Consider the following 12,359-nt stretch of genomic DNA (forward strand, 5'->3'; position numbering starts at 1 on the left):
TTGTTGTTGTTTGTTTTTTACATTAAGTTACTTGTTAATCAAAGTCATAGAGAAGGGGACAAAAGTTCTCAAGCATTGGAATAATCTTTGCAATTGTACTTATTATTACCAGTATCTGAACAATGAATTTGTGAAGTCAAAAAGTTATTGTATGAGGTCAGGTTAAAGTTAAATACATCTCATGTTTATGACCTGGTCAGAGCTACTATTGGAAATACAAAATATCTCTTGTTTTACGTTTGGATCTCTTTCTCTCTTCCACCAGCTACAGAATTTCCTAGAATCAGAATGCTTTCTCAAGAAGTCTACTAAATTCTGAAAGTTGGTAAAACTATACACATTTATTTGTGCATGTATTCTATTTATTCTCCACTTGCACAGAAAAATCACATGGACTCTTACCTGTGTACTCTCATAATTCTTACTGAAAACTGCAATAATGGCAAAAATGTTCTCTCTTTTCTCTCTCATGTAGGTGTTTTGGTTTTTTTTTTTTTTGTAATTTTAAAATTTGTCATCACAATATGATGTGGTTTGCTCTACAGGAGTAGTTACTTTATACAGTCCTAAAATTACATTCGGCCCTTTGAAGGCAACTGTGAGGCTGATGCGGCCCCTGGTGAAAATGAGTCTGACATGCCTGCTCTACAGAAAGGATCTAATTTTCAGTAGTGTATTACATTTTTAACCGTATACAACAGTGTCATATAATCAAATGTGTCTTAGGGCTATGCGGGGCCACAGCAGAAAACAGGAAGACTCACGGGGATCTTGCATCAAACTTGTTGCACACAAGATCACAATCTGGCTCTTGGCTTTCAAGTAAGCAAAACAGGATTGTTGGTGTGAGAAAAACATTCTAGTAGAGATGAGCAGGCGCATCTTGACAGAAAAGCTTTCTGCAGATTTTCACATAACAAATTCAGGGGAAACTCTGACTTAGAGAGGGAAACACAGTGGTTTATTTTAGAGATGGGTTATTTTAGAAGTCTTTTTACAGGTGATACATATACAGGATCACTCGAGACTGACCATGGGCGCTCTCAGATGTAACAGCAACTCCATGTGGACTACACTGACTTCCAGTGGAGATGCTGTTACTTTTGATAGCCTCTCAAAAACTTCGGAGCAGCTTCCAATGAAGGACATTTATCCGGCATTCAAGATAAGAAAACAGCTTTTGTTTTGAAATGTAAGTTATTTAATGTTGTTTTAATAACATCAATTATTCACACAATATTAATATGAAACTTCTCCAGTGTTAGAAATATGTCGGCAACCTATTGTGATATTATTGCAAAATGATAATGCACATACAACAAAATATTTAGGTTTAATAAGAGCTGGTGTCCAGGAAAATGACCTATGAATTGACAGACTGCTTTCTAAACTTGCCTGTCATTTCTATAGGCCAATATTCTGCGCACTTTTACCACTCTAGTTACAGAAGTCTGCTACAGCTAACTTTTAATAACTTTTAAATGTGTGGTTTTACAGTTTTCTTTGAAAATTTCACTTCTACTGTAAAACGTGTTAGAAGTAAGGAGTACCAATTAAAAATGAGCATCAGAAGCTGCCAGTCAAATGAAATAAACGTACTTTTCAAGCATATTGGATATGTTTTTTGTTTTGTTCGCCTTGTTTTCCCTAAATGTCTCTCTTTTTCACCAGATCAATTCTAACCAAACCTGCCATACTGTCCCTTTGTTCATTCACTGACATGCTAGGTCAATACCTACACACAAAGGTCAACTTGTTCTACTATTGCAGAGTTTATCACATCAAAATGCCCCCATTGCCAAATATGGTACAACTCCAGCAACAATCTCCCACAGCTCAAGTACTTACAAAAGACACGCTTTTTATACAGGTCACTGGCTTTCAAGGTAATTTTACTGCAACCTAAAGGGATTGCCATGCATGCCTCCTTTCAAATGTGTTCTGTACCAGCTGGGTTAGCTCCTCTGTGTTCTGAAGGAGCTACTGCTTCGTAGCGCCCTTCATGTTTGACTGCCAACTGCAAAACTGCTTTTCAGTACACTCTTATTTTGTTGTTAAATGACATATTTAAAAATTTTAAGCAAGCACAATTAACACACTCAAGCATACTCTGCAGACACACTATGATAAGCATTCCTCAGAAACTATAATTTTTTAATGTGAGCATATACTTCTCATACAGTAACAGTTTTTGCAGGTAGAATGATTTAACACCCCACAGAGCCTCCATCCCTTCATTTCCTGATGTGCGTCAGCACTATTCAGGTACTATAAATGACTACAGTTATTGTGGTCTTTTCTCACAGCTATTGCCCACTGTGAGGGAGTCAAAGTACAGATCTGTGCACCTACACACCCAGGGACACTAAGTGAGGCTGAGGACTAACTGCTTAAAGTCCATTCCCTGCTCTCCACACCCTAAGCCTCACCTACTACTGCACTTACATGCCCAGTCAAGCCTCTGCAAAACATGCTGGTCTCTCTGCAGTATATTTATTCTGCAACACTACTTCAGTTCATCTCCAGCTATGCAATCTTGTTATCCATAATGAATCTGTACAAACTGCTGTAAAGTTAAGATGTATAAAATGCAGTTACACTAGCATATCTCAAGCCAGAAAACAATTATGGAAATAAACTATGAATGTGGAACTCCACAATATTATTTTAATGAAATAATCTCTTAGACAATGTTCACAATTGAAAACCTCTGTTCCCAAAAAGCAGAACTCTGTTACTCCTCAGAACACAGGAAAGGATCATATTTGTTTGAGGTTTCTTGTTTTAAAGCATAGCTTGGATTTCCTCTGAGTTACATTGTCTGGAATTCCTGAAATGCAGTGTTTGCAATATCTGGATACTATTAACTTAACCAAAAGATGGCAGAGTAAGACTACCATCTGAAGCTTTAGGCACACCAAATCATAAAGCTAAACACCGCTTACAGTTTTTATGGCTGGCTCTTCAAAAACCCTCTAATTTTATTTCTAAACAAAGTGCAGTTATTTATTCTGCAACCGGTTTGGTTATTCCATTTCAGATATCTCGTCACTTATTCAATTGGAGAAAGCTATTTTGACACAGTATCTATATTATTCAATTTACAGTGCTACCATTACAGTTGCAGTCTATTCTAACTACAACTTGCATTTTACTCCTTGCTTAAATGCAAAAGCCAGTGATTACTGGTAGCCCACTTGAAGATGAAGGATAAAAGCAGCAATTACTATCAAGGGGACTTTCCAGTTAACTTAAGTATTTAAGTAAATTGATTCCTATCACTTACATACAAGTCACCTTCACCAATGAGCTTCTGATTGTTCTAATTTGTAGGTGAATCAGTTCTGCCTATAAACAATTGCAAGTAAACCCATGTATTTATACTTAAATAGTTCGAAGTTTTATAATATTGTGTAACTGCAGCACAACAGAGGGTGCTCATTCTTTCATTTTTCAGTATATAAATCTGGACAAATACCTGTTTATCAAGCTCTCTCCTGTGTTCTTCTGATAAAAAACAGGGATTGGAACACCCCAACATCTTTGCCGTGATATACACCAAAACGTCCTTCTGTCCAGCATTTCAAGCATCCTGTTCACTGCAGACGTAGGAATAACTTTCACTTTTTTCAGCGCTTCCTGTAAGGTAGACAGTGAATTGTTGAACACACTACAGCATTCAGACAAACACTGGTTATGCTACCAGTTAGAAAAGGTACAGGTCTACACTCCCACTCCCAGTATTGAAAAAAACATGTCTTGGGCAACTGTCACTTTTACTTCATCGTATGTTGCTCTTCAATAACATACTTAGTACACATCCCCACAGAGCAACTAACGCTTTTTTGCCAGTTCTGATTCTCAAGCAGACCCTAAAGTGAGTTATATATGGCATCAGTAGCTCTATGTGAAGTTTAATAGCTCATTGTGTCTTGGGTACTTGTCTACTTTGAAACCACATCTGGATACATACTGAATAACCATCATATTTTCCTTCATTCTAGGTAAAGATGAATATGGAATAAATACCTCATGCCCTAATTAGAATGAAATCCCTGTTACCCAAGCCAGCCCAAGTGCTGGTCTGAGTTTTCTGTGTGAATGTACATAACTGCAAAGAGCACTGCATTAAAACCAAACCAAACCAAACCAAAACAAACAAAATCCCCAACAAAACCAAAACCAAAAATGTTATTCGAAATAAGACTGTAGCAAAATTAATAGGGGAGCAAACAAAGATGTCTGGCCATGCAAAGCTACTGTAACAACAAAGGTAACTTTAATAGTGATAAAATTGTCTCTTCTGACTTAATTACTTGAAATCTATTCTGGGAAAAAAAGTTCAGTAGCTCCAATAAATTTATACATCTCATGTCAACACACTAAACAAATACCTCAGGCAATGTATTTATCCTGAATTGTTTCAATATTGACCAAAAAAACAACAGCATTCATCACTTCAACACATAACTAACACTTTTCAATTACTCTTTGTAAACCCAAGAGCAGAAAATACTCTGGAGTGAGGTGTAGTAAGATTGTTTTGCTGATTTCAAATGGCATCAGCTGTTTTTAAATGCCCCATAAAGAAAGCCAAATTATATACCTGCGCTGCAGCCTTAACACTTGCTGTGTTTACAAACCACTGTTTGCTGGCACGAATGATCATTGGTTTCTTAGTCCTCCAGTCATATGGGTAACTGTGCACATACTTCTCCTCTTTTAACAAACTCCCGGCTGCTTGAAGCATCTGAATGACTGAGAGAAAATATGAGACAAGATTAAAATCCAGTTTGAACATACTGCTACTGTTAACCTCAATTCATTCCTTTCCATGATCCATGATCCTGTACCTCATTCATTTTAAAAATATATTCAGCTCATATGAATGAACCCTCAAAAACATGCCTGCAGGAATGCAACTGATCAAGTAACAAATGGCTGAACACCAAATACTCACCAGCTTCATTCCCCTCTTCAAGGACATTCTTGTTTTTAAGTTGAGGACCTGCAGCCTCAGTGAAAAAACCACCTTCATCCACAAGGCAATCCTAAAAATAAGTATGTTAATCAAGTCAATAAAGAACCGTGTGGTAATTAATTACCTTTTTGGTATTCAAAAGCCAGTTAAGTACTTTGCAGAGTAACTACTTTCCTGATGAACAGCAAAGTATATTGTATTTCAGTACACTTCAGACTTAGTTAACTGCAATTCAGTAATCTATGAGGCAAGTGAATTTTATGTACCAGAAGAAAGGAGCCCCATTATGTTTACAGATTTACCACAACTGTCTTACACCAAGTCACCGGTCATTATTTCGATGACTTTTCAAATTGACAGTGAAAAACATAAACAACCAACCCAAGAAAAAACATACCCCAAAAAAAACCCAACCAGAAAAAGGAGTATAATCAAGTTTTGGAACATCTCAAGAGTCAGTGCTTTAAAAAGGTGAAAAAATATACCCTGCATCTTCATTTCCATCAAACACAAACTGATCATGCATAACTGAACTGTATTTATATATATGTGTTTAAAACCAGATTTTCTGAAAAAGAATAGTATGAATGACCTACATAACTGGTGATTTACTGGTCTGCAAAATACACCTTTAGAAGACAATTCCGAGCACTGAGAGACAGTGGCTGAGAACTGTTGTCTGTGTTATCCTTTAAAAAAAAACAAAAACACAGAGAGAAAAAAGAGAAACTGGATTCTGTTCTACCACTTCCCTTTGAGTTTTAATTAGCAGATGGATGAAAACCTTCATCCTTTTATTTTGATTCACACTTCAAGGCTGGTTGTGCATTCCTGCAGGCCATTAGTGATATTCACACTTATGCGAATGCCTCAAAACATTTTCAAGTTTCACACACAAATTACAACAATCACTTTAAGGGCACATCATCAAAAAGTTGCAGGAAACAAAAAAAAAAAAAACCAACATACTGTAGATAACTGATGGTGGGAAGCCACGCTGTAGTCTTCCATACCATGAGCTGGGGCTGTATGAACTAATCCTGTCCCTTTTGCCATTGTCACGTGATTTGCAGGCAACAGAGGAGAGACTCTGCCAGGAATTGTGGGATGAGCACAAGAACCATCTGCCAAATCTACACCTGGAGGTGGGGAAAAAAACAAAAAGGAGAAGAGAAAACAGAGAAACAATTCGTGCATTCAGATTCTTTTATCAGAGAGAAGAAATAAAATAATTGACTAGCAAGTGTATGCACAGGATGCTATTCAGATGTCCTACTTCTTTATCTTGTTTGTGGGTCCCTGTCCAAATACTTTCAAATTCTCTGCATTGTTAATCTTGAACAGTTTTCTTTTCCTTTGAAGAAAAAGCTCTTCTTCTACCTCAGACAATGGTATTTTGTTAGTAGTGACATTCAACCTAGAGACATTCCACATTTCCCCATTCCTTGGCAATCACTATCTCAGTGTTCCGGAAACGGACCTCAAGAATGATGTAATAGGCTAAAATCCTTGAATTTGGGATCTATTCCTAGTTCTGCCACTAAGTACTATTATTATCGTGAACAGTTCATTTAAATTCTCTAAATTGCATACAATTAAAGAGAGTACAGCACAAATTAAGCTAGTGAAAAATTAAGATTAAAAAGGAACACTGAAGGAATCTTAGTGGTAAAGCCTTGCTGAAAGTCGAGAATCACATCATGTGACAATATGGTCTTCATTGAATTATTTCTTCTTAGAAGGAACATGTTTAGAAACTGCTGTCAGTTAGATACAGAAATACAGAAAGGTAACAAATATAACTAATAACTAAACATATGGGAAGATAAAAAGTAAAGGTTCTAATATTAAACTTCTTTTCAAGAACTCTACTGTTGTATGTTATCTGCAAATCACGTGATTCAAGAAGGCGGAATCTGTAGAACACCTTCAGGTAGCTTTATCATTAGGTAAAGACAAGATTATGAAGCAGAAACAGATCATCTTTTTTTTCCCCTCTGAAAAAGAACACGTAGAAAGACACCAAAAGAACCTGAAAAGAAAGTCACAGAAACAGCTTTCTCACCTCCTTTAGATAAGCATATACCCACCACCAAATCACTGATAAACGCAAATTAATAAATTTCACAAGTGACAGTTAAATCCCAACTCATGACACTGACTCAGAAGCATTAAGAAATATCACTTTGCAGTTTGTTGGGACACAACTGCTTTAGTTTTTCCATGCAGACAACAGTCACCAGGATACCTCAATAGCCTTTATGGTTGTGGTGAAGGCCTAAGACACATTAATAATGAAAAACTTGGAAAGTAACATCAAATAACAAGATCAGCTTGTAGCTAGAGCTATCCATTCTGCTACACTAGGTAATTTCAATAGTTTTTGTAGCATCAGGCAGTCAGCAAGCATACCTGTAATTAGCACCTTGTTCTCATCAGCAAAAGACAAGAAAGACAAAGCGCATTCAGTGTAATTATTATTTCCATACTGAACAGACTTCTACTCCATGTTTAAGTTTTCAAAGTGTGAATCCAGATTTTTAAAAGTACTTTGAAATCTATAAATGAAAATTTGAGCTACAATACACCAACACTAAGTCTGACAGACTACTCTTTTTTGTATTATTTCAGTGAAGCATGTTCTCAAAATATAAAGAAACTTAATACATGAAAACTGAAGCAGTTTTCAGACACCTACAAACATATTTCTAGGCAAACTGACAATATTAAAGCTTACCTTTACATGTTGACATAACTTCAAACTGCGTATCCAAAATAGCAGCTGTAGATTCAACTCTATCTGCAGCTAGAATGAACTGTTCACCAGTCGTTGTACATTTCACAATTGAGTATCTACAATACAAATATACACTTGTGATACTAAACAATTACAAACACCATAAAGCTACAAATTCTTTAAATGCTCAATCTCTAAAAGACAGCAAAATATGGTTTAAGATCTACGTGCCGAATTCACTCTTAAATCTCAAAAGAATTTCAAGATAATGTAACATTAGGAAAAAGAAATAACTTTAAAAAATAAAAATCAAAGCAGAAATCAATATATTAATAGAGATACAGAGCAAAGCTTACAATTGTGCCACTTAAAAAAAATAAAGCAACCGCAAAAAAGATGCCTTAAATAAAATGTAATGACAGTCCAGAATGTTTTAACTTTGCTGAAAGTTATTGATAAGTACTGATGCAGATCACTGAACCAAGTCAGACACATACGCTGAATCCGGCATGTAACAAACTGCTTGATTGGCTGGGACAGTCCAGGGTTGTGTGGTCCAGACCAGCACACTAGCAGGAGATGATCCATCTACAGATGTAAATTAGAAGTACTTTACTCACAATTAAAACAACAAATAAAAGCTATTTGTCTCAAAATCTACAGAGAAGTCATACCTATCACAGAGGCCAGCTTAGGTGGTGACTTTAGCAGGGGAAATTTCACATACACGGCACGACTGACATGCTTCTCATTGTATTCAAGTTCTGCTTCAGCCAAGGCTGTTCTGGGTTGATATAAAACGTAAGTACAAAGTTGAACATGAACATGAAAAGCTACTGATATCCTTGCTAAAATTTTGCAGACAAAACAGTAAGTTGATTCTTACTTTGTTGAAGGAGACCAGAACACAGGTTTATAGTCCTGATAAATTAAACCCTAAAGAGGAAAGGGAGGGAAAAAAGAAAGTTAGGAGAATCAGAACCCATGACAAATCAACACACACTTCAGCAAGAGCTCAACATACCTTATCGTACATTTTATAGAAGACTCTCAGCTGATTCGCTTCATACTTTGGATCAGATGTACGGTAACAGTTATCCCAATCTGCCATTACACCCCAACGAATGAAGGCGGATTTCTGTTTCTCAATTGCTCTTTCTGAAAATTCTCTGGCTGAAAGGGAATGGTCCCATTAAGCACACGGTTTAGGCCACAAAGATCAAGATAACACCATTTAAAAAATACTATTGACATTTTTTAGAAAAGGCTGAGCTGAACATATTGAAACTATGCACCAATTATTTATGTGTATTAACTAGACTGTTATGGCTCAAAAAATTTCAGCATAGCTGTTACATAAAATGACTGTAAGGAGTGAAAAGGTCCAGCAATGGTACTGTTTGACTAAAAATGGGACATACAGCAGACGTGTCTCTAGAACATCAACTTTCTTTTTAAGAAAGAGGGAAAAAATATTTAGTTAAAAAGAACAATTTCTCAAAATGTATTTGCAAATAATGTAAAATAAGTAAGAGTGAAAATTAACCACCTGTTAATGCTGATTCAAACATTTTAAAGCAACATGCATGTGAAAATAAATTAGCCCATTTCATTGCTGCAATTTCAAGCTAAAGAAGTTTAAATTGCTCATTATAAACAGTTTTGCAGCTGAATGTTGTTGTCTTTCAATACTTAGAGTATTTGAAATTATTTTTTCAAAAAAGTTTCCGTATAATGCAGACTAACTTTCTCCGAAAGGATCATTCATATAGTTTTGTAGTATTGTTAAAAGCAGAGTCAATAAATACGTCCCTAACTGTGATATTGAGCCAAGTTGTACTGATGAAGTCCAAGTTTTATCACAGAATGGTCAAGGTCAGAGGGGACCTCTGGAAGTCACCTGGTCCAAGCCCCTGCTCAAGCAGGGACTCTCAGTATATGAGGAACTTCTTTTTAGCTCCTCAGCAACTTCAGGCTTCAAAACCCAAAAGCATGCTGATCTGATAAGTACTGATTTCATACTGCTAGACAGTTATGCAAAGCAGAAATCCAAATCCTCAGTCCTTTTGTTTTTTTAAACCCATGGTCAATGCTACACATGTTCATGACAGAAACAAATCAATCCTGTGTTCAATTATCCCACTTAATAAGATTACATTGTCCTCAGCAAATGCAGTGATCCTAGAAAATGTTACCGTCAGCTAATAAGAAAGCACCCACTAAAGTATAAAAGCTATTTGTAAAGCATAAAATTCAAAACATGCTGAGTAGGATATACAAATACTTAAGCCAACTTTACCTTTCTGTCTAATTTCCATTGGTGAAAGATTTTCAGCTCCTCTGACTTCTGACAATGCCTTCAACTCAATTGGCAATCCATGACAATCCCATCCTGGCACATAATGTACTTTATAACCTCTCATCATGTAGAAACGATTAGTGATGTCTTTCAAAATCTGAAAAGACACAAGGGTCAGCTACCACTTTAGCTCCCCCGTGTGGAATAGCTACATTATTAATTACAATATTCCTATTAAAAAAAAAAAAAAAGGCTGAATGATACACTTACATTTAAGACTGTCTATTTATCATTTTGCCTTCCCCATCATTTTCTATTCTGGCAGAACCTCAAAGGACCTCAGATATCAAAGGAATTTACATCCAGTATAACTGAAAGATGCAGTTTATAAACTTGCAAGACTTGAAGCAAACAAATTCTACTTGCTCTCATTTTTAAAGTATTGAGTTGCACCTACAGCATTGGGCTAGTGTACATTATTGCTTTTTGATATACATGATCACCTACCAAAACCTGTCATTTTCAGAAGCCCAAGCTTTAGCACTTGTACCTTAAGAAGCCATGGGTCACATTTTAGTCTTTCCCACCTTGTAGTATAATGTAATACTGTCATTCGCAGCACTGAATCTAAATGTATCCAAACACATTTAGGAGTACTATTTCAAAGCTGAAATTTCAAAACTATCAATATTTAGTCATTGTGGTTCCGTTGATGATACCCAGATAAAATAAGTTTAACAAACTCATGAAATACTCAAATGAAAAAAGAACAGCAAGGCACAGCTCAACCACACATTACAACATTATTACATATGGAAATAAACACTCAGCCAGCGGTGTGTATGTGATCCATCCAACAAACAAATAAACTGTGCATTTAATATTGCTTAGGAACGAAGGCTGGACCTTCTCCAAAAAAAAGCATTCTCTTTTCACTGAAACATTCAGCCTCATAAATGAGCATTCAGCCTACAGGTACCATATAATGGTATATGGTATTTTTTTCATGGTATGGTATCTGTGTCACCATCATACCATATAGTATCTATGTTAGCGTGCCACTTGCTTTTTAAAAGGCCCATCTTCCAAATGAAAAACACGTGACAGTGCTATTGACTTAAGTGGGAATGGAGAGCAGATAGCACATAATGAGAAGTATCAAAACAGTACCGTTTGAACAAGTAAATATTTACTTTATTTAATGCATGACCAACATGAGGGTCTCCATTGGCATAAGGTGGTCCATCGTGAAGACAAAATTCCTGCTTTGTTTTCCTTTGCCTTTGCCATGAATACAGTTCTGAAAAACCACATTTCTGTAGAGACAATGAGAAAACACCTAAATCATCACAGGTTTTTGCACTTAAACAAAGTCTGTATTTTGGCTAGGTGGTAAAATAATAAAAGTAAATTTAAAAAAAAAAGTGGAGAGTTAACTTTTCTAACTCTGTAACAGAAAACATTAGTAGCTCAAAAGTATTAAAAAACTTGAAGATAGGCACGATACTAAGGCAAACATTATTCTGGCTCTCCATTGTGAGGAGGGTCATTAGTCTTTCTCCAAACAAAACTATAACACACTTTAGAGTATCCAGACTACAACTAATTAACTAACTAAAGATCCCGAGTTCTTGAGCCTTCTCGCACAGCGACCTCCAGGCAGCCTGGCCGGACGCCCCACACAGCCCGGGCCTACACACGGGTCCCCGCAGCAACCGGCGGGCCCGCAAACAAACTTCCGCCCGCCGCACCCCCGCCTTTCCCGGGCCGGGCCCCCCGGGGCCCGCCAGCCCCGGCCGCTACCTGCTGCGTCTCCAGCTCGGTCTGTGGCTGCAGCCGCCCCGGCAGCTGCGCGGGAAAGCGGCTGTGCGGCAGCAGCACCGTGTCCCGGTACTGGGAGTCCTGCCGGCTTTCCGCCGCGGGCTGCTGGCTGTTGGCCTCGGAGGCGGCCGAGCGCGCCCAGCCCCAGGCGGCGGCCCCGGCCCGGGCCCGCAGCCCGACCCGCGCCCCAGACCGCGCCAGCGGCGGCGCCCGCCAGACCCACAACATCCTCACGGGCTCCCTGCGCTGCGGAACCGCTTCCGCCTGCGCTACGGCAAGCGGAGCGGCCGCGACGGGCCGCGGGAAGGGACGCGTCACACAGCAACGCGTTTTCCTCCCTGCCGCGAAGAGCGCCTGTTGCGGGGCCACCCCACGGACAGGGCGGGGGAACAGAGGAACGCTTCAGCCTTCCCCGGAGCCGGAAGGGTTTGGGGCCTTCCGAGCTTATTTTGTCAAGGCGACGGCGCGGCCCTGACGCGAGGGTGGCGAGCGCTTCCTGAAGAAGCCGGCGCGGAGGCCGC

The 12,359-nt window shown here is 38.3% G+C and overlaps 1 protein-coding gene across 1 annotated transcript in view; it reads right to left on the bottom strand.

Annotated features, from left to right (window-relative positions):
• IARS2 (isoleucyl-tRNA synthetase 2, mitochondrial) overlaps positions 1 to 12,066 on the bottom strand; it is a 28,153-nt gene extending 16,087 nt beyond the window's left edge. The window contains exons 1-12 of the mRNA XM_065833896.2: positions 11,821 to 12,066; positions 11,211 to 11,333; positions 10,018 to 10,174; positions 8,743 to 8,891; positions 8,605 to 8,654; positions 8,393 to 8,502; positions 8,216 to 8,306; positions 7,719 to 7,834; positions 5,951 to 6,120; positions 4,961 to 5,051; positions 4,607 to 4,758; positions 3,479 to 3,639 (exon numbers count right to left, since the gene is read on the bottom strand). Coding sequence (XP_065689968.1) covers positions 3,479 to 3,639; positions 4,607 to 4,758; positions 4,961 to 5,051; positions 5,951 to 6,120; positions 7,719 to 7,834; positions 8,216 to 8,306; positions 8,393 to 8,502; positions 8,605 to 8,654; positions 8,743 to 8,891; positions 10,018 to 10,174; positions 11,211 to 11,333; positions 11,821 to 12,066 — 1,616 coding nt within the window. The remainder of the gene's footprint in view (positions 1 to 3,478; positions 3,640 to 4,606; positions 4,759 to 4,960; positions 5,052 to 5,950; positions 6,121 to 7,718; positions 7,835 to 8,215; positions 8,307 to 8,392; positions 8,503 to 8,604; positions 8,655 to 8,742; positions 8,892 to 10,017; positions 10,175 to 11,210; positions 11,334 to 11,820) is intronic.
• Positions 12,067 to 12,359: the final 293 nt, after the last annotated feature.

The sequence above is a fragment of the Patagioenas fasciata genome, chromosome 3, assembly GCF_037038585.1.
Source record: "Patagioenas fasciata isolate bPatFas1 chromosome 3, bPatFas1.hap1, whole genome shotgun sequence".
NCBI lineage: Eukaryota > Metazoa > Chordata > Aves > Columbiformes > Columbidae > Patagioenas > Patagioenas fasciata.